The sequence below is a fragment of the Fundulus heteroclitus genome, chromosome 11 (genome assembly GCF_011125445.2).
Source record: "Fundulus heteroclitus isolate FHET01 chromosome 11, MU-UCD_Fhet_4.1, whole genome shotgun sequence".
In the NCBI taxonomy this organism is placed as follows: Eukaryota; Metazoa; Chordata; class Actinopteri; order Cyprinodontiformes; family Fundulidae; genus Fundulus; species Fundulus heteroclitus.
In genome coordinates, this window is record NC_046371.1 from 15,608,174 (window position 1) to 15,628,200 (window position 20,027).

At 41.4% G+C, this 20,027-nt stretch overlaps 1 protein-coding gene across 2 annotated transcripts in view; it reads right to left on the reverse strand.

Moving 5' to 3' along the window:
• LOC105920574 (transcription factor COE1-A) overlaps positions 1–18,774 on the reverse strand; it is a 129,361-nt gene extending 110,587 nt beyond the window's left edge. For both annotated transcript variants that reach the window (XM_012856177.3, XM_012856176.3), the window contains exons 1-5: positions 18,130–18,774; positions 17,285–17,441; positions 16,468–16,531; positions 14,237–14,292; positions 1,561–1,634 (exon numbers count right to left, since the gene is read on the reverse strand). In XM_012856177.3, the coding sequence (XP_012711631.1) occupies positions 1,561–1,634; positions 14,237–14,292; positions 16,468–16,531; positions 17,285–17,441; positions 18,130–18,257 (479 nt within the window). In that variant the 5' untranslated portion in view covers positions 18,258–18,774. The remainder of the gene's footprint in view (positions 1–1,560; positions 1,635–14,236; positions 14,293–16,467; positions 16,532–17,284; positions 17,442–18,129) is intronic.
• Between the last annotated feature and the right edge of the window lie 1,253 nt (positions 18,775–20,027).

The window sequence follows — 20,027 nt, forward strand, 5'->3', positions numbered from 1 at the left end:
AAAAAGGCACAAATCAACAGATCTTCTGATTATGAACAGCGGTAATTTTTCAGTTTGTTTTCCTTTATTCTATTTTTTTTTTACAATAAATATTTAACTCAAATGTGTTGACCCATATTTTGCGCAGTTGCAGTACAACACTTAAGCTGTATTTGAGAACACCGTAGGGATTGTAGGAAGATTTGGCCAAAGTTACACACATAGAATTTTATAGGACTCCAGCAGAATATCCCATTTACTCGTGCTAAAAGTGACAAATATGCACAGAAAATGGAAAAAAACTCAGGAGTACAAACAGCTGAGATTCCGATGATCATTTCCATCATCACCACTTGCTTCAGCGTCATCCTCCATGGTGGCATCCATCATGAGTTGCGGCTCATCAGAATCAATTCTAACTTAAACGTGTAAGGTTGAACCTTTGCAGCTCAAATAATGTTTGTTGAGAAAGAATGTTTGTTAAAATCTGTCAAAAGTCCCTAATCTGCACAATGTTTACCAACGCCTGCTCCGTCGTTCCGCCTCATGTGACGTCATCAACCCAAAAAAGCGAAATGAGCAGTTTCTTCGGTACGTGTTTTAAAAATGTTGTATTTCATATGATGTTGCGGTTGAATTTTTTATTTTCTTATACTGCTGGGTTTTTATTATCAGTGCTTATTTCTTCGTGTGAAATAGTACACCTCTGGGCAGAATCTTTTAAGAACCCTCCAGGACTAAAACAGAACAAAGTATTCGTCTCCTCAACGTATTCCAGACGGGCTTAACAATAAAAACAACCTGACGAATGCATGTGTTTTTTTTTATTTATTTTAAATCGTTGTGAATAACTGCAGAATTTCAAAGGATGTTTTTCCTTACGCTCTGCAGCTTAGCAGGTCGACAGATACTCGGCAGTCTGTAGGATAAAGTATTATTGTGGCTGATTTCACTGCTAAAGTCCCTGCTTGCGCATATAGATGAACCCCAATTTATATTGTTATAGTTAAAAATTGCTCAGTGACAAGGTCAGGGAACAGGAACAACTTAATTCATGGGCTAAATTTGAATTTTTATAACTGCGGTGTGCGAGCCTGTGCGTGCATATGCATGCTTCTTTTGTGTCCTTATATATGCTTGTGTGTGTATGTGTGTGTGTGTGTGTCTCCCTGCTTATATTTTATAGTCAGGTGGTGGAAGAAGGCCCATTTGTTAGCCATGAAGCAACAGAAGGGTTCAGATTGACTAATGAGTTTCTCTGTGTCCTAATTAACCAGGCGTCATAAAGGCACATACACACCAACAAAACAGTTGTGTTTCCACACTCACACACTTTTTTTTTTGTATCGGATAGGATAGTAAAATGGCCCTATAAATAGATCTTTTTTTTTCCCCTCTCAACCTACTTCTGGAGAAATTCATCTTAAACTATAATTAAAGCAACAAGCATGCAAGCACGTATACTTACACACATATACGCTTTTTCTGCAGATTAACGAAGCATGCTGCCGAGGTAAGGACACAGGGAACAGGGGAAGGAAACTGTGGGATGCTGATCAGATTTAAGGATAGGCATCTCACCTGCACATGATCTCATGTGTCAGCAGCACTCTGCACATCTCCGGGTTCTTATCTTGGCCTTCGTAAACAATCGGCTAAAAGGAAAGATAAAGAAAAAGGAGAACGTTACATTCTGTCTCACATGTTTAGGGTTGTGTTAATGTGTTGTATACAGTGCCTTATCACAGCACTCACAGCCTTTGAATTCTTCCTCATTTGGTCACATTACATATTTAGCAGTGTATGTGATAGACCAGCCTAAAGAAGTGCATTATTTTGCACTGCAAAAACGGAACTAGAAATAAGTAAAAATGTTCTTAAAATTGGTGTATTTGTCCTTGATTTGAGCAGGTAAATAAGATGGTTTGCCAAAGGAATCAGATTTTTGCACCTAAAATAGGAACAACTCATCTCCATCATCTTATTTCAGGTGCAGGATGTCTAATTATCTTATTTTAGGAGCCAAAATACTCATTCCATTGGCAGATGATCTTATTTACTGGCCCAAATCAAGGATAAATACTCTAACTTTAAGAACATTTTACTTATTTTTGTATCCGTTTTTGCAGTGTGATGTAAAGGGAAAATGTTACGTGGTTTTTAGAATTTTTTTTTTTTAAACAAACACAAATCTGAAAAGTGCGGCATCCGCCAGCAATCAGTGGAGACAACGCATTGTTCCTGTAACTACAAGATCATGTCTCTTTCAGCTTTGTGGACTAAACTCTTGCCCAGACTTCTTTCCAAGTAGCTAAAGCTCAGTCAAATTGGATTGAGAGTGTCCATTGACTTCATTTTTTTAGGTCTTATCACAGATTCTCAGTCAGATTTACATTTGGACATTGACTGGACCATTCTAGCAATTCATTATCCTTCAATCTGAACTACTCCATAGTAGCTCTGGCTGTATGTTGAGCGTTGTTGCCCTGCTGGAAGCTGAACCTCCTCCTCAGTCGAAGGTCTTTTGCAGCTTCTGACGGGTTTCCCTCAAGAACTGCCCTGTATTTACCTCCATCCGTTTTCCCATCAACCCTGAACAGCTTCTCAGTCCACACAGATGCTCCTACCACTATGCTGAACCATGTGGATGTTGTGTTCAGGTGCCCAGTGTTCATTCCCCCCGTTGTGTGTTACATGTAGGCCAAAAGGTTCCGTTCGGGTCTCGTCTGACCAGAGCAGCTACTTCTACATGTTTTAGGGCTTTCTTTTAGCAGTGGCTTTCTTCCTGGCCCTCTTCCATAAAGGCTAGATTTGTGAAGTGCATGACTAACAGTCATCCAATGAGCAGGTTCTAATGCTCTCCCTGTGCTGCTTAGGTGGGTGATTGGGTCTTGATAGAAGAGCAGATAAGTCACATTCTTTCAGGTTTTGGATGATTGACTGAGCCGTAGTGAAATATTCAAATCTTCCGGTATTATTTTATAACTTAATCCAGCATTAAACCTCTCCGCAACCTGACTATTCTGAGAGCTTGCTTGGTCTTCACTGTGTAATTTGTTCAACAATGTTCTCTGACAAACCTTTGAGGTTGTTATAGAACAGCTGCATCTATGCTGGTCATGATCATTCCAAAAAAAAGTTAAAAAACAAAACAACTGGATGTTTTTTCCGAAGTTTCAAGACGTTTCGCTTCCTATCAAGAAAGCTTTCTCAATTCAAATGTCTGGAGTAGTGTGGAGTTCCAAGCTTTATATTATTGTCCAAATTTGCATGTTATCTAAGCCATAACAAGGCCTCTTTGGGCAATAATATAAAGCTTGGAACTCCACACTACTCCAGACATTTGAATTGAGAAATCTTCCTGGACAGGAAGCGAAAAGTCTTCAAACTTCGGAAAAAAACATCCAGGTGTTTTGTTTATTAACTTTCTTTGGAATGATCATGACCTGCGTGACTGAAAATCTTCACCAGCATCTGCTGAGATTGAATTGCACACAGGTGGACTCTGCTAATTAAATACATGACTTCTAAAGGCAATTAATGATTTTATATTCGATCGTCACAGTAAAAGGGGAAAAATAGATGCAAATGCAACACTTATTTTGAAAAACACACACACACACACACACACATTGAAACCATGTATCATTTTCCTTTCCCTTCACAATTAAAAAACATTTTTCAGTGATCTACCTCATGACATCACAATAAAATGGATCAAAGCCTGTGGTTGAAACTCAACAAAATAGCAAACAGTTCTGGGGTCTAGATATTATTGCAAGGAACTATGAACATCATGTTAACGGTTTGGGCTAAAAACAGCATGAATCTAGCCAGAGAGAAAAGTGTGAGGAAATCCCTGGACATGATCTATAAATGCCACATTATCATCCACGCAGTGCAGCTACACTGTCACTCAGACTTGCTGGAAGATGCCAGTCACTGCCTGCACCAGTCTCTAGGTATATAAGGATCTATTTGCATTTTTTTCCCCCCCTTCTCGCACTGCCTTCTAACAAACTAGTGAGTAGAGATGATAACATTTCGTGCAAGAATTGAATGTCAAACTGTGAAAATGGGTTTACTTTTAATTCAGGGGTTGTTTTTGTTATGCATACACCACCACGTCATGAAAATGAATTTGCGTGACGGTGCTGTTGGGGTTAACAGTTAAAGTTCCCACCCCACAAGACAAGCATAACGCACACAACAATCAGACTTGTTTCAGAACATCTACACAAAAACAATCACATCAAATCCCAGCTGACATGCTGCACAGGTGAGTTTTTACCTAAAATGAATTTTTTTTGTTTTTTTTTTTTTTTCATGATGCCCACACTTTCTGCTTCTGAAAATGAGCTCCAGCTGAGGTGTCAAGCTGCCTCCATTATGCAGCCTTCCTGCTTGGGTGTGGAAGCTCGGGATAAAGTCGTACACCGCTAAGCTATCCATCAATCAGTCGGTATGCCCTGTCTATCTTTGGTCTATCCCAGGCCCTTTGATCTGTCACTCTGAACTGCAGCGAGTCTCACCGAGTGACAACCTCAGTTTTCTCGGGAAGCAGCGGGGAAGTTTCTCTGTCCTCTGCAATAATCTTCAACTCAGGTTCAGACTACCCGCTGCCATCAAGCAGTCTTTAGGAAATGAAGTACCTGTGGCGAAAACTCCCCTCCACCGAGCAAATAAAACGTTGCACGAGGCCACATTAGGTAACGTTTTCAAACGTAACAGACACGCTGTTGTGTTAAAAGATGAACGGGTCAGACCAGGGGCAAATCAATCAATCATTTACTTAATAAAATAGATATCATAATTAGATAATTAATTATGAAGTGTTTAGGATAAATAAATAGATTACTTAACAAAATAAACTTTCAAACAAATATTACACTAGTTATATATTTACTTATTGAAATACCCAAATACAGACATGCACACACTGCAAAATCAGAGCTAAACATAAGCCAAATTTTCTTGAAATTAGTGCATTTATCCTTGATTTGAGCAGCTAAATAAGATTATCTGCCAATGGAGTGAGTATTTTGACCCCTAAACTAAGATAATTAGATATACTGCACTTGAAATGAGATGATAGAGATGAGTTGTTCCTATTTTAAGTGCAAAATATCTCATTCCATTGGCAAACCATCTTATGCACGTGCTCAAATCAAGGACAAATACACTAATTTCAAGAAAATTTGACTTATTTTTAGTTTAGTTTTTGCAGTGCATTTAAATAAATACAGTTTTCATAGAAATATAATCAAGAAATGTTGCAACTTTCTGAAGCATAGCCTCTCTCCTCTAACTTTCATATTTAAAAAAAGCATGCATACAAGCCCATTTTTCAAAAAAAAAAAAAAAAAACTGTTTTAAATGTTATCTTTATGTTAAGGAAGTCAAATCCAGTGAGCGGTTTTTCTTCTGATTTTGTGCTGAATGCTCAGAGTGGAGACTGAAATCAACTAGCAGCTTCATTTTGAGATGTTTTCATTACTAATCACTTTTGTAAAAACGCTATCCTTTAGGGCAATTGATAATAATTTAGGCATAGCTTTTCCCCCGGAACATTTGAAGAAAGGCATGTATTCTTAAACCCCTGACTGTCCTCCAGGAGCCTCCAGGCCTGCGTGTTCCTTATGGGGGCCCCAGCCTGAGAATAGACAGCAGACAGAGCCCCTCATTTGTGAGGACTAGTCCCCCACAGCCCCCAGAAGCTAGCTTGGATGGCTGCAACATTAATGTAGCACAGCCGTACGGTTTCAGGAACCACCTCACTTTAGCCCCAAGCATTTCATCCTAATAGCTGTCTGTCTCTGGGACCATTTGTATTTTCTGGAATTGGAGACCCCATGTGCTTCAGGACCCAGGGCCCTTGTCAGTTATGATTTTCCACGCATGCACCCCCTAATGAAAATGTATTGACACACAAAGCGAGAGCCTGAACAGGTCTTGGTGGTCCGGGGGGGGCTCAGGGGATGTGCACACCCAGGCCATTCGAGCATGATGTGTAACACGAAACAAAAACAACACGAGCCCGAAGCAGAAAGTGTGACAACATGCAGACTCAGCGGATGCTGACGTTTTCACAGAGTCTCACCAGAACACACAAAAAAAAAAAAAAAATCCCTCAGAAAATATTTTAAAGGACCCAAGGCGAAGCTGAAACCTTCCTGTTGACAGATTGCTGAGACTGGTCCAGCAACCAGGGCATTAGAAATATTCTAGTAAATCCCATCAATCTACGCCTAAAATGCAAAGCGCAGCGCTGTGTGAAAGTATTCATACCCTTTCTTCACATTTGGTCTTATATGACAGGCAAACAAGCACATAATATACCATTTCAGCTATTACTTGAGTAATCCAAAATCTGGCCTTGAAGGCAGAGGGGCAAGAAGAAAGCCATTTTCAAGGAAAGTTATGTGAAGTCCTTGATTGAAGTTCGCCACAAACCATGTAGGGGAGACAGCAAACACTTGGAAGAACGTGCTCTGGTCGGATGAGACCAAAATAAAACTTTCTGACCTAGATCCAGCACTAAACATGTGGTGAACAACTGGGACATCAGACTAAACAATCCCTCCCCAATCATGATGGTGGCAGCAGGAGCTGCAGAGATCCAAAGCTCGGGTGGGAGAATCTGTCAGCAGGGCATGCAACTCCGTCAGTCTGACCAAAAGAAAAGAAAGCCATAAGATATTTCATTTGCAGCTGGCCAAGTAGGGGACACAGGGAGCATCTGAACTGCAGCCTAAACTTTATGCCTGGTTGAAAACCAGAGGTGGGCAAAAACTTGATATACTTTTTAAAAAGTACTTTTAGGAGTATTGTGCCATATGTTTTCTTTAGGTATGTATGTTATTATTATGAAGTATCACTTCCCTAACTTTTGTTGGTAAGGACTTCCTTCGACCTAAATCTGTATAATTATGTTTCAATTTGTATTAATTATTTCATTTTAGTCTTTGAAATACTGGAAATTGCACCTAACTTTATGTTTTTGTCTGTTTGATTATGTAATTTATTTTTCTTTAATATTTAACACAACATTCCCACAGTGAAACATGGTGGTGGCAGCATTATGCCGTGGGAATGCTTTTCTTCAACAGCGACAGGTAAGTTGGGCAGAGTTGAGAGGAAGATAGGGAGAAGGATGGAGCTAAATACGGAGACATCCTGGAAGAAAAAGCTGCAAAAGACTTCTGACTTGGGTGGAGGTTCACTTTGTAGTCGACTGTAACCAGAAACATACATCAACAACTCTTGAAAGTAGGGGCAAAGAACTGATGTTAATCCAGCTCAGAATCTGTCTGTTATGAACTGACTGAAAATTAATGTTTCTGTCTAATCTGACCGAGCTTGAATGGCTCAACAAAAAGAATTGGGCTGTAATATCAGTGGCTCCTTAAAATCCATCGCGGGTGTCACATGATAAAGTGTAAAAAAGCTCAAGGGGTTTGATTACTTTTGCAAAGTATTGGATTACATCAATAATTGGCTTTGTTGTTGGAAATTGTACCAAACTGGGGTCTGAATGTTGTGGTAACTCTGACTTCAGACATAAAAAAAACAAGGCAATTAAAATAATTTACATGTAGTTTTCCTTCTGAGACTGAGATTTTTGAGTAAAAATCTCAGTCCCATCTATCCTGATACATCTAAGTAAAATCCAATGCAACCTTTAGAAATCCAGGCGTTTGTTGTAAACAGTGTTAACATGTGTGTAATTTCATCTCGGTATAAATCCAGCTGTTTTGTTGAGGCCTCATAGGTTTATTAGAGATTTTTTTTTTGTGAACAAACAGCATCATGAATACCAATGTGATACAGATCCGGGGTAAAGCTTAGAGAAGTTTAAAGCAGGGTTAGATAATCAAAGATCATCCCAAGCTTTAAACTTACCACTAAGCATTCTGCAAAGCAGCTCAAGCTCTTTGAGATTGGATGGAGAAAGTCTGTGAGGAGCAATATTCAAGTCTTGCCACAGATGCTTAGTTGGATTAAAGTCTGGCCATTTTCACACATGTGCTCCGATCCAGATTGTTTCTTTGTAGCTCTGGCTGCATGTTTGGGACGGTTGTCCTCCTGGAAAGGTGAGCCTTTTTACCCGATGTCAACACCTTTGCAGCTTTTATCTGCTTCTCTTCCAGGATTGTCCTGTATTCATTTCCAACCATCCACACATCTTACCTCCACAGTGTTTCTTAATGGCGATGGTGTATATGCAACGTTAGTTTTGCACCCTACATGCTGTTTCGCATGTCGGCCAGGAAGTTTGGTTTTGGTCTGATCTGACCAGAGCTCCCACCTACACGGTGGTAAACCTTAAATAGAACTTCTTTTGTTTTTCTTTCGAAATGACTTTCTTTTTGACTCTCTTCCATAACGGCCAGATTTTTAGAGCGCACAACTAACAATTATCGTGTCGACAGATTCTCCCGACAGAGCGCTGGATTCCTGCAACTCCTCCAGAATTGCCATGGATCTCTTGGCTGCTTCCCCGATTAAGCCTCTGCTTGTCTTGCCTGTCAGTAGGTAGACCGCCATGTCTTGGTGAGTTTGCACTTGAGTCTTACCGTTTCCATTTTGGGATGATGTCATAGTGCATCTGGAATAAGATGCACCATGGCATCTTATTCCAGATTTCTAACTTTATAAAAATTATTTTATCTTTGATCAGTTTTATTTGTTGCATCTGTTATTTTTAAATTATTTTAATCGATCTGATTGTAAAGCTCTATGGGCGTCTGGTAGGCTGCTGTAAAGGGCTATATAAATGAATAAATCAAACAAACTAATAAAATGATACACTGAGTAGCCCTCTGTGAGGTGTTTACGGTTTTGGATGTAGTTTTACAACCTTATTCCTGACCTGTGTGATGCTCCTTATTCTTCATGTTTCTGTTTGTTTGCTGATGTTCACAGAAAATCTGTATATAATCTTCTGAAGTCATTTGAGAACACTGGACTTTATTTATCAGACAGAAAACACAGCTGAAGACAACTGCACACCACTATCATTTGAAAACTATTCATTACTTTATCTATAAAACACATGAAAAACTGTAGTTCTAATAATAATAATAATAATAATAATAATAATACTACATGTGGAACAGTGGGTATAAATACTTTTTGCAAGGCAGCGTAGGCTTTCACCATAGTAGCAGCTCTTAACAAACCAGCCGTTCTCTATGATTATGTGCCATCTTTCACTCTGGCTCTCCTCCTTCAGGCCGTCTGAAACACTAAACGACGTCCCAAAGGTTTCACTCTCCAATTCAAAGTAAGTAATATTTCCAGCACTTGCCCTCAGAATTTAAATCCCCACTGATCCACGCAGCTCATTCCAGCGCGGCAGGAAGCGTATTACGCCCCTGTTGCAACTGTTTCCCTCTCATCCTCTCTCATCTCCAGCTATTTCTAGACTTTAACGCCGTTTAAGAGACGCAAGAGGTATGCTCCTGCTGCAGCCCTGTCTAGACCGCGGAGATTAACGGGTCCTCTCTGAAAAGTCATCACAGCGGACGCCGTGCAGATGGAGGCGTTGGACTTGTGATGTTTGTGTGGGAAAATGAGGCTAGATTTTGCTTGTATGTCTCATTATTACAATTGCCAGTTGTTGTTTTTTTTGTCTATGATTTATAGATATCTGAGTAACAGTAATGCAAAGGCAGTATTTAAACTCAATACGGTTAAAAGGATCCATGGGAATACAGACTTTAAACATTCCTTTAGGTTACTGTTGTCTAGAACGTCTGAAGCAGAATCTGGTGTTACAAATCTTAGTTTGGCCTTTTAACTTTACATTCAGTTCAAAACAATTCATTTTTTGATGCTAATTAAAAAGAGTTAAGCAGAAATGTCCAAATCAAATCCAAACCCAGTTCACTTTTCTGTCATGGAAGGGTGCTTTTAAACCATCAAATGTGGTCTGTTACTTCTGGTTTCCAGCAGAAACTGTGAAAAACTGTGACGACAGATGCTAAATTTTTGCCTTTAATGTCATTAAAGTAGATCCACGAACAGCGGTGCCACTCTATGCTGCTATGTGGCTTCGTTTTCCCCGCCGGGCAGGACAACGGCGCTGAAGAACAACTGCATGCGGGCCCAGAAAGACAGCAACCATGACATCACTTAGCGACTAAGCCAACCACACGGCTGTTTGGGTTCCACCACCTGTTACCGTCCCATTCATCTAATGCTGGTAATTTAACGCACCCAAACAGAGAGACGGACACGCACCGCTGAAACAATACTCGGGCTCCTGTTCACTGCCGAAAACCAACTTTGAATAAATTCACACCACACTCCTCAGTGAGAACTTGAAATTGATTTTTTCTTCCCCCTCATAATCCGCACAGCGTGACAGACACAGGCACATTTGTTGGCACCCCGGGTGGAAATGTGCAAAAAAAAAACTTTGAAACAAATTCTCTTTTGAAATATTTTGCAAGCCCACCGCATCACATGTCCTCCCAATCGCTTAAAATTTGACTTAGGATGCTTTCCCATACATCTTTTTACAGTGACTTGACATTACACTGAAAAATTTTGCGATACTTAAACCTTATTTGAGTATATTTCTTTAGTAGGGAAAACAAAATCCAACCTGTCGAACTAATTGTTTTACTAAATAACTGGTTGATCTTTGAAACAAATTTAATTTAAGCATAATCTAATTTATACTTCAACTTTCTAGGTTTACCAGATTTGTTAGAAACTTCTGATTAATAAACATGATCTATATCCTAACCAGGTGTTTTAGAGGCATCCCACTAAAAAGCCTTTTGCGTCCTACCATTACAAAAGTAAACGTGTGAAATTTTCCAAACTCTACCTGGACGTGAGAGCTTTGGATCAGATAAGAATAAGATTGCTATGCTTGGCATGTTTTTGTGGCTGTGGTGTAAAACTGAGTAGACATATGTAGAAAAGTACCTCAAATCCACTGTTAAGATATCGGGGGATCTGTGAAAAGCTTCAAACTTCTCCTAATTTCAGGGTTGCAGTTTCAGAAAAATCGTTTATTGCTGCCTTTTAGAGTAACTCTAGCTGTTGGTTCTTTGGGCTTTAAAAAAAAAAGTATTTCAATGTCTTTCTTTGGGCTTCCAGCGCTTGTCACACAAATTCCAAAATGTGCGCAATTTGCATGCATGCAAAAAAAATTAGGGATGTGGACACATGGAGGACAAAAAGAACTGTCAGACACTCTGTAGCAGATGAGTCTGATAGTCATGCCTTTAACAAATAGAAATGATCTTGGTTCATGATCAGTGGTACAAGAAGCAATTGGGTTGTTTATAACGGTGCTCAGGAGAACTTTTCATATCAATTTAGGCCCGAAGTAACTAGACGCTGTGATTTAAGGCTAACAGACTAGGACAGTGATAAGATAAGTGCTATTAGCGCGTTATGCTACACTTCTTTTGAAGCTGGGACTTGGATCTGGGAAAGACGTCACACCTAGCTTAACAATGTTCCAGTTGCAACTTGGACAACCGTAGCAATTTGACATTTGTCGTTCTTTGTGTGCGGGATAATTTCTAGAACCGATACAAGCAGATGATGCCTTCTAACAGCGTTTTATGCATCCAAACATTCGGGGATTCAGCAAGTGATTGATTCATTGTGGTAGAAATTCAAAAACAGTGCAAATAAACAGTTTACAATATTTTAAATGTGTGGAAGCCATGTTGGAATTTGGGATGGATTTTGGTGACAATAGATGGGATTGAGTATACTTATGTCCCTGTCCTCATGGGGTCTCATGACACCAAAACATAATTTTGCCCACAGGTGGTTGGGCCATATGATGGCACCTTAATTTTGCCTTTTCGAGCTGAGCCTAGCCTAAGACCAGGAGCCAAAACTTAACCATCAGACATAGTTCCAGAAAGGAGGGTTCCAGTCTTCCTATTCTGGGCAGGAAAGGCTAAGAAACATGGTCCTCCCCAATCTAGACTTCTGAATCCCTTTTGGTCTGACAACTCCCCTAAGATCAGTTTACCACAGGAGACGCTACCAGGCACCACAACCAGGATCATGCGGTACTCAAACACTTCCTCCACATGAAGGTAGTGGTATACTGAGGAGATAATTGAGGTGGTTTGGACATCTGGTCAGAATGCCTCCACAGGGCCTCCCCTCGTTGGATTAGCGGGTTCATCCCATTCAGAGGAGATCTGGAAGCAGACCCACGGCTCAGTGGAGGGACTATCCCATCTATCTACCCTAATGTTCTGGGTGATTGGTGGCCCAGTGCTTAGCGCGCTTCGGTTCGACTCCAACAGAATGCCACTATGGGTCGCAGAGCAAGACCCTTGGCCCCAGAATGCTCCCCAGGTGCTGCACAGTAGCACCCCACTACTCCCTTAGGGATGAGTTAAATGCAGAGGACAAATTTCATTGTAATCTATGTTGCAATGACAATAAAGATGATTGTTATAATTATGGCCCGGAAACCTAATCGGATCCCCCAGGATCAGCAGAAGAGTCCCTCCTGAGTTCTGGAAGTCACAATCTAATCAGTTCCTAGAAAACTGTAATATCTGTTGAGCTGGTACTTGATCTAAAAACAGATCCTTTGTATTCAGCTAATATTTATGAAGGAATCACATTGGATGCCCTAAATACCATTTTAACAATGAAGGTTAACAAGCACTCATACTGTAGTGAAAATATCTAAATAGGGAGCCAATGTCTGAAGAAAATCTTTAAATTACCTTTAAAAAAATCTGAAAGGCGATCAATCATTATCATTTTAAAGGATTACAAAAAAAAAGCCTGACTCCTATAATCCATTTCTACCCGCTTGTCCTTTGCAGGGTTGATGAAGCCTTTCACCTGGTGCCTATCTCCAGCGGTCACTGGGCGAGAGGCGGAGTGCACCCTGGACAGCTCGCCAGTCCATCACAGGGCCACACAGAGACACACGGGACAGACAACCATGCATGTAAGCTTGTGTCTAACGGCGATTTTAACAGCCCAATTAACCCAACAGTCATGTTATCCGCAATATGGGAAGAAGCTGTAGCACCCAGAGAAAAAAAAAAACGTTCAAACTACACCGATAAACCCCGGGACCTTCTGGCTGTAAGGCAGCGGTGCTCTCAGCTGTTCCAGCACGCAGCCCCAAAATCCGACTCTAAAGCTAAATGTTTTGAAAATGAGGGGGGGCGACCCAAGACTTGCATAAAGGATATCCAGCAGCCAATTGACTGTTTTCCTCCAGTTCCAAGCATACTGTGATCAATTGTTCTCACATTTCTACACAGGAGCATCTGTGTCTATGTGTGTGTGTGTGTGTGTGTGTGTGTGTGTGTGTGTGTGTGTGTGTGTGTGTGTGTGTGTGTGTGTGTGTGTGTTTGTGCTCGCGCTAGCATGTCTTTAAATGAGCAGTGGGTGCTGGGTCCCGCTGTGAGCAACTAGCGGTCACCCCACAGAGCTTGAGCTAAACTGTGTTATTGTGGAAGCCGTGTGGTCCTGCGAGCCTGCCAGTCACACACACACACACACACACACACACACACACACACACACACACACACACACACGCACACACGGTATGCGATGCAGTGTGGCAGCAGTAATGTGAGACTCTGTCAGAGCCTGGAGCCACATTAGCGAGTATTCAGTGCATGGCATGGCCTCTTGGCTCCCCGCAAAACACTCAGACAACTCTCACTTTTCAGCCTCTCCCAAAATGATGCACGACTTTTAACAATCTAAAGAACACAACCTTAATCATTTGAGATGGGGGGAATCAGGCATCTCTCCTCTCCACCCCCCCCCCCCCCCCCTGCTTCTGCCTCTCATTATTGCACACATAAACAAAAACATTAGCGGCACAAATTGGATCCGATCCGACGACGCTTGCCACCAGGTAGGCCAAATCCCAAAGGTGCTGTTACATCTTCCCACTTCCCCACTGCGAGGAGCAGACTGCCGTTCCTGTTCCTCAACAGCCGCTCGCTGCCTCTTTGCTCTAATCACAGCGAGGGAAGCACGGGGCAAAGCAGGGAGAGAAAGAAAAAAATGCCTGGAGCCAAGCAGCGTGTGTATGCGTGTGCATGTGCCACCATCTCCCCATCGTTCACACACCCACTCGTTGAATCTCACACACACACACACACTCATCGTTCTTTGTGTGCAGCTACAGCAGGCCTACATGAGGGCGGCGGATCAGTGGATCGGCTCATTGTCAGCGAGGTAACAGGAGAGGTGACAAGACCGCTGGGAGTGTGAGGGTGTTTACCTGTTTAGTCATGGAGTCTATCAGTCGGACATAAAAGTCCTGCTCTGTTCGGATGCCTGGCGGGGAGACGGAGAGAGAACAGAAATCAGAAACTTTACATGGATTTGAAATAAAAAGCGTGCGGCAGTGGACGGACATGGACAGCAGTTTTTCTCCTACGTCTTGCTTCATTTATATGTAATTGTGTACACGATTATTGCTGCTGCTGCTGCTGTGTGTTTGTTCAAAAAAAAAACGAACAGGCAATCTGATCACCTTAAAATCAAAATGCATTTCGCATAAAGTTTTATTTTGAGCACTTTTTCTTTCCCCCATGGTAAAGATTTTAGGTTTCTGGTGCCTCCGTTAACACGTTCTAAAGACCCATTTTTCCAACAGGACAGCCCTCAGTCTTCTAGCAGTTCTCATGGTTGAAAGCATAAAGAGAGGGGGACTCTGATTTTTCCCATTTGCCTAATCTCCCCAGATCGTCCAGAGTCCTGGGTATGTGTCCTCCTCTCCTCAGCTTGTCCCTAAAGTGTTTTGATTGGATTTAGGTGTGAGAAATGGGAAGGCCGCGGCAGAAGGAACACTTGGTTGCTGGCGAATCACTTCTGTTCTGATTTGCCGATACTTTTTGGATCATTATCCTGCAGCAGGATGTAAAGGTTTCTCACCCTTTTAGTGTTCTGTCGGGGAGCAATAGATTTGTATTGAAAACATGCCGTTAATTCAGTTTTTATGGCGCCATGTAGTCTACATAAGGTTCCTGGGGTCTTTCGATCAGGGAAAAGGCCCACAGCATCACATATCCTCCCCATCCTCTACCTCCTTTGACTATTCTTCCATGCTTTTGTATTTTTTTTGCTCTAAAAGCTCCATCTGATTCCCATCCAATCATAGCATTCAGTTCCAGTTAAGGTCCCAGTAGAGTTTAGCAAACTCCGAATGTTTATGTTTGTGTCAGAAGACGCTTTTTTTCCCCCCCTGGCATGGCTCCAAAACAGCCTGTTGGCATGCACATGGCATCAAACGGTCGCTTTGGGGACTTGTTGGCCCCATGATGCTGCTTTTTGCTGCAGATCTCTAGAATTTAGAAAGTTACTTCTTATCTCCCTTGTGAACCTTCCTCAGCTTACTCATGATTGGGTCCTCATGCAGCCGATGCACTGGTTTTTTTAAACAACGGGCCTAATTTCCACATCATGTCTATACCCCCAGGTAAACAGAAAGCTGTGGATCCCTCATTAGAAGTTTCTAAAAACAAAGATATGTCAGATAAATAAGATAAAATAAATAAAGCAAACAAGAGGCAAGAGTTGAAACTTAGCAATGGCTATAAACTCCTTGTACAGTACATGCATTGTATGTAAACGTGTTAAAAGCTGTTAAAATTAAATCATAATCGTTCAATCTAAATTGAAAATGTTTTATTCCTTTCCGTATATGCTTTACTGTAAGGTGTGCCATTAATTGAGACAACAGTGCATTCAGTGAAGACAATCCATTCTCGTCAATTACCCCACTGAAAAGCTGCATTCAAATTATATTTTTTTGATTTTTCTCATGATAATTCTGAGAATATTAGATGTGTTTCACAACTGAAGTTCAAAATTCTTTTGCGCATTTAATGCTGTCCAGTGAACGCTCTTGAGCTCCTGCAGGTCCCTCCACGGTTAAACAGAGACTCAGTCATACTTGTTTAGTTTAGCTTAGTTCTTAAATTCTGACATTTTGGCGCCCAGCATTGTTCTGCCTTTGAAGCCATTAGCATATAAAACAACGAAGAGCAGAGATAATAAATTTGCTCATGTTGAAAAAAGGTCCAAGATCCTTCTTGGTCTGATCCCAGGCTGTCAACAAGTGCAGGCCTGGCCTTATAGCTGCGCTTTGTCGCGGCAGTGACTGGAACTCCGACGCTTTTACCACACTGGCCAGGCCAATTTAGGGACAGAGATGAAGCCACAAAGCTGCTCCTGCAACAGCTGCTCTGAAATTTGACTAATAGCTCTCATGAAACTCCTGAGGCTGGGTGGCACAAAAAAAAAAAAAAAAAAAAAAAAAACAAGCCGTGGCCGCCTGGTGCTCCTCTGCAGCATTTCCTCCCGGAAGATGGGAACATTATTCATCTACTTATTATCTTTGCACAACTGTTCAAAACCAGTCGTGAAGACGCTCCCTCTGCGCATATTGGACAACATGAGCGCTGATTTGCTTAAGCTGATTGGGGGAAAACGCGGCGGCCAACTCACCGTTACTGTACAGAAGCTGAAGACGGTAATGGATCCCGTTGTTGGTCTTCTCTCCGCTCGTCTCCTTAAACACACACACACACACACACACACACACCAAGCTGTTTATTGACATTCATCGCAATTTTATTTTTTTATTTTATAGAAGCTCTGCGTAAAGGCCAGACAGAGCGAGTCCAGCCATAAAGCCCATATTAAATAACAGATTGAATTATGTTCACCGCTGATGTATTAAAGGAGCGCAGCCTTGTAATTTCCCCTCACTGTGGTTTTTTTTTTTTTTTTTTTTTTTTTTTTTTTTTTTTTTTTTTTTGTGTGTGTGGATTTTTAATTCCTCTGTAATTACTGGTTATGTTTGGGGCCCAATAAATCAGACACTCGAGTTTGCCCGTGTTGTATTGCGATGGCATAATTGATGAGGCGCTCGCCGCGCTCTTGTTTAAATAAAACAAGTGGTTATGTTCAACTAAGCCGTAAATTAAACACAACTTAAAACGAACAGAGAGCTGGTTATTTAATGGACAGGTTAGAACAAGAAGTTTTTATTACTACTACTATTACTATTACTATTATTTATAATGTGTTTGTGTCGTTTATTTAGGCCTTTGTGAATGCAAATTATTAGTGTCATTATTGTTGTTGTTGTTGATAATAATAATAATAATAATAATAATAATAATAATAATAATAATAATAATAATAATAATAATAATAATAATAATAATAATAATAATAATGTAAGCTGAAATAAAATGGGCCTGCGGGAAAATCGTGTCTCGTCCTAACATGACAGACTCCCACGAGTGTTCGCACTCACCTTCTCTTTCTCGATGAAGTCCACGAAGTTGGTCCTCTCGATCTCCACCGGCTGGCCCTGCCGGTCGTACAGCGCCAGGACGAAGTGGAAGAAGTTGGACTTCCGCAGGTTGGAGGGCGGCTGCTTCTCAAAGTGAGCCCGGGCCAGACCCACGCCACTGCGGACACACGGGCAAGAAAGAGTCGGGAGGTTTGTTTTCTTTCTTTGTCTGTTTGATTTCCTTTTTTAAGGCAGAAAAAACTTTTTGTGCAAAAAACAAAACAAAATTTTAATTTAATATTAGAATAAAAAAAATGTACGAGTAAAACAAAAAACAGTTTTTGTGTCTTTAAAAACACACTCACTCTGTAATTGTTCGCATTTTACACATACAAAAGTAGTCCTAATATTTTTGAGTTTTAATTTTTTTTATATATATATATATATATATATATATATATATATATATATATATATATATATATATATATACTTTTGAAGGAAAATACTGCGTTCATTATCCTCTAACTTTAAAAGATAGAGATTCTACTCTTGTTATTTTTAGATCTTTGTAATACTTATTAACCCTGATGAACTCGTCCTAATTAGACATGAACTAAAAGTGCGTAAAAACCAATAATAGCACGTGTTGCCACACTGTTTGGAACGGAGAGCCTGCGTTGAAGCCTAATGTTGATCCGTATAAGGATCTTTGCTCCCCAAAGTATCTCCACGGCGTTTTAATTCCAGCAGATCGCTCTCCGGAGAGGATGCTCACGCAGAAACCGCGCGTTGTTTCCATGTCTCCTCCGCCTGACCTCGGATCGAGGCGTGGAGGCGCCCTCCTTCAGTCGGGCAGAGCTCACCTTTGAGCGGCCGTGTTGGCGTCCAGCACGCCGCCTCCCTGCATCCAGCTGCGGACGTTCATGCCTCCCAGCGGCTCTTCTTTCAGGCTGCTGCCGCTTCTCTGGATGCTCTCCTGGATCCCGAACATGAACACAACCTCCGTAAGCCCGATCTTTATCCACCCCCAGCTGCGCACTTGTTCTGCGGTGGATCCGTCACCCGGACAACGTGGGTGCGCTCCTGGGTGCTGCTGCTCTTTATTCCCCTGCCTCCTGTCCCGAGCGGGGATCGGAAACTACAGCTGAAGCGCAATTCGCTCAGATCCAACTTGTCCCAACGTTTACCAAACGGTATCAAAAATCGCTCAAAGAAGAAACGGGAACCGTATTTCCCCTAAAGAAGTCAATCCTTGCGCTGAGATCCACAGTTTTAGCTGTCAGGGAGAAAAAAAGAGAGATCAGATGTCATCACTGTCCGACACTTCTTTCTTCATGTTTCAGGCTGTTTTTCCCTCTCCGCCTGCAGCTCTGCGGTCCGCGGGACGTGCCGTGCCGTGCCGTGGGTGATGTCCAGATCAGCCCTGCGCTCTCGCAACTCTGCTCAAGCTCTGAGGAAATCGCTTTGTGACTCTTCCCAAAGGACCCTTCTCTCTCTCTCTCTCTCTCTCTCTCTCTCTCTCTGAGAGCCAAACAGGGGGAGCTTTTCTACCGCCCCAGGAGAGAGAGAGAGAGGGGGGGGGGGTCAGGAGGAGGGGAACAGGAGGAGAGGAGACGCCCCCAAACAAAGACAAGAGTGGAGTCAGAGCTGCATCGTGGAGCAAGACGGAGCTTGCCCTGACCCTCTAATGTTCAGGCAGTCTTTTAATCTGATAAAAAGATGTGGTTATGAAGCGAAAGTCTTGCGCGCACAAGATTCTCTTTTCACCCCAGAGAAGATGTGTCTTCCTTTGGCGCAAAGAACATGTGGGGAAGCGAGCAAAGCAAGGAAAGACCTGCAGCTGCTCCTCGGGACGGGGACCCGCACCTCCCAGTCACTTCTACCACATCTCGAACATTTTACGCACGGTTGACTTTTCAACATTTCATGACATTCGACATAACATTTCAAGTAATAATAAAGATTCCTCAAATAATAATAATAATAATAATAATAATAATAATAATAATAATAATAATAAAACAAGCAATCAAATGACAGCAACGATTTTCCATCTTTAAAAAAAGTTAAAATGTGAAAATTAAATCGTTCCTGTCCAAACTTTTTCCCCATGACAACTTCTTAAGATCTATCAAAAACATTTTTCTTCTGTTTGCTAGAAAAGTGCAAATCAAGTAAAATTGTATAAGCTGAGCTCTTATTTAAAGCTAATATAAGCATATGCAGCAAAAAAAGAAAAGAAAAAGAGAGATGAGTGCTGGCTACTGATGCTGTCTCAACCTATGAGATAGAAACCTGGACCTAGAAATGACTTAAAACCTCATTTAACAACTCAATGGAATTTGGCAGTTATCAGGCTTAGTTAGCAGGATAACAAGCCACCTTCTTTTTGAGGAAGTGGTTGGTGACAAAGCCCCAACTTTGCCACCTTTTCAGGGTTCTTCCTGCTCATTTTTTACAGCTCTGAACTTTGGACATCTTAACTGTTTTAGTCCAGATGGATTTCACGGTCAAGCTACATCCTTCATCCAAACATGCCGTGCCAATTAGTTAGAACATTTTTATTTGCTTAATTTGTTTTTATAGCAAAGAAAACACAAAAAAGTGAAACAAAGTGAAAGTGCTGCTTAACTGCTGTTTTTAAGTTAACTTTTGGCTGCATCTTTACACTTTATATGTCGTGCATAGCGTGCACAAACAACTCATACTTGACATTTCACCTACCTAAACAGTTTTTCCTCCAGGTCATTTCAAAATTTCG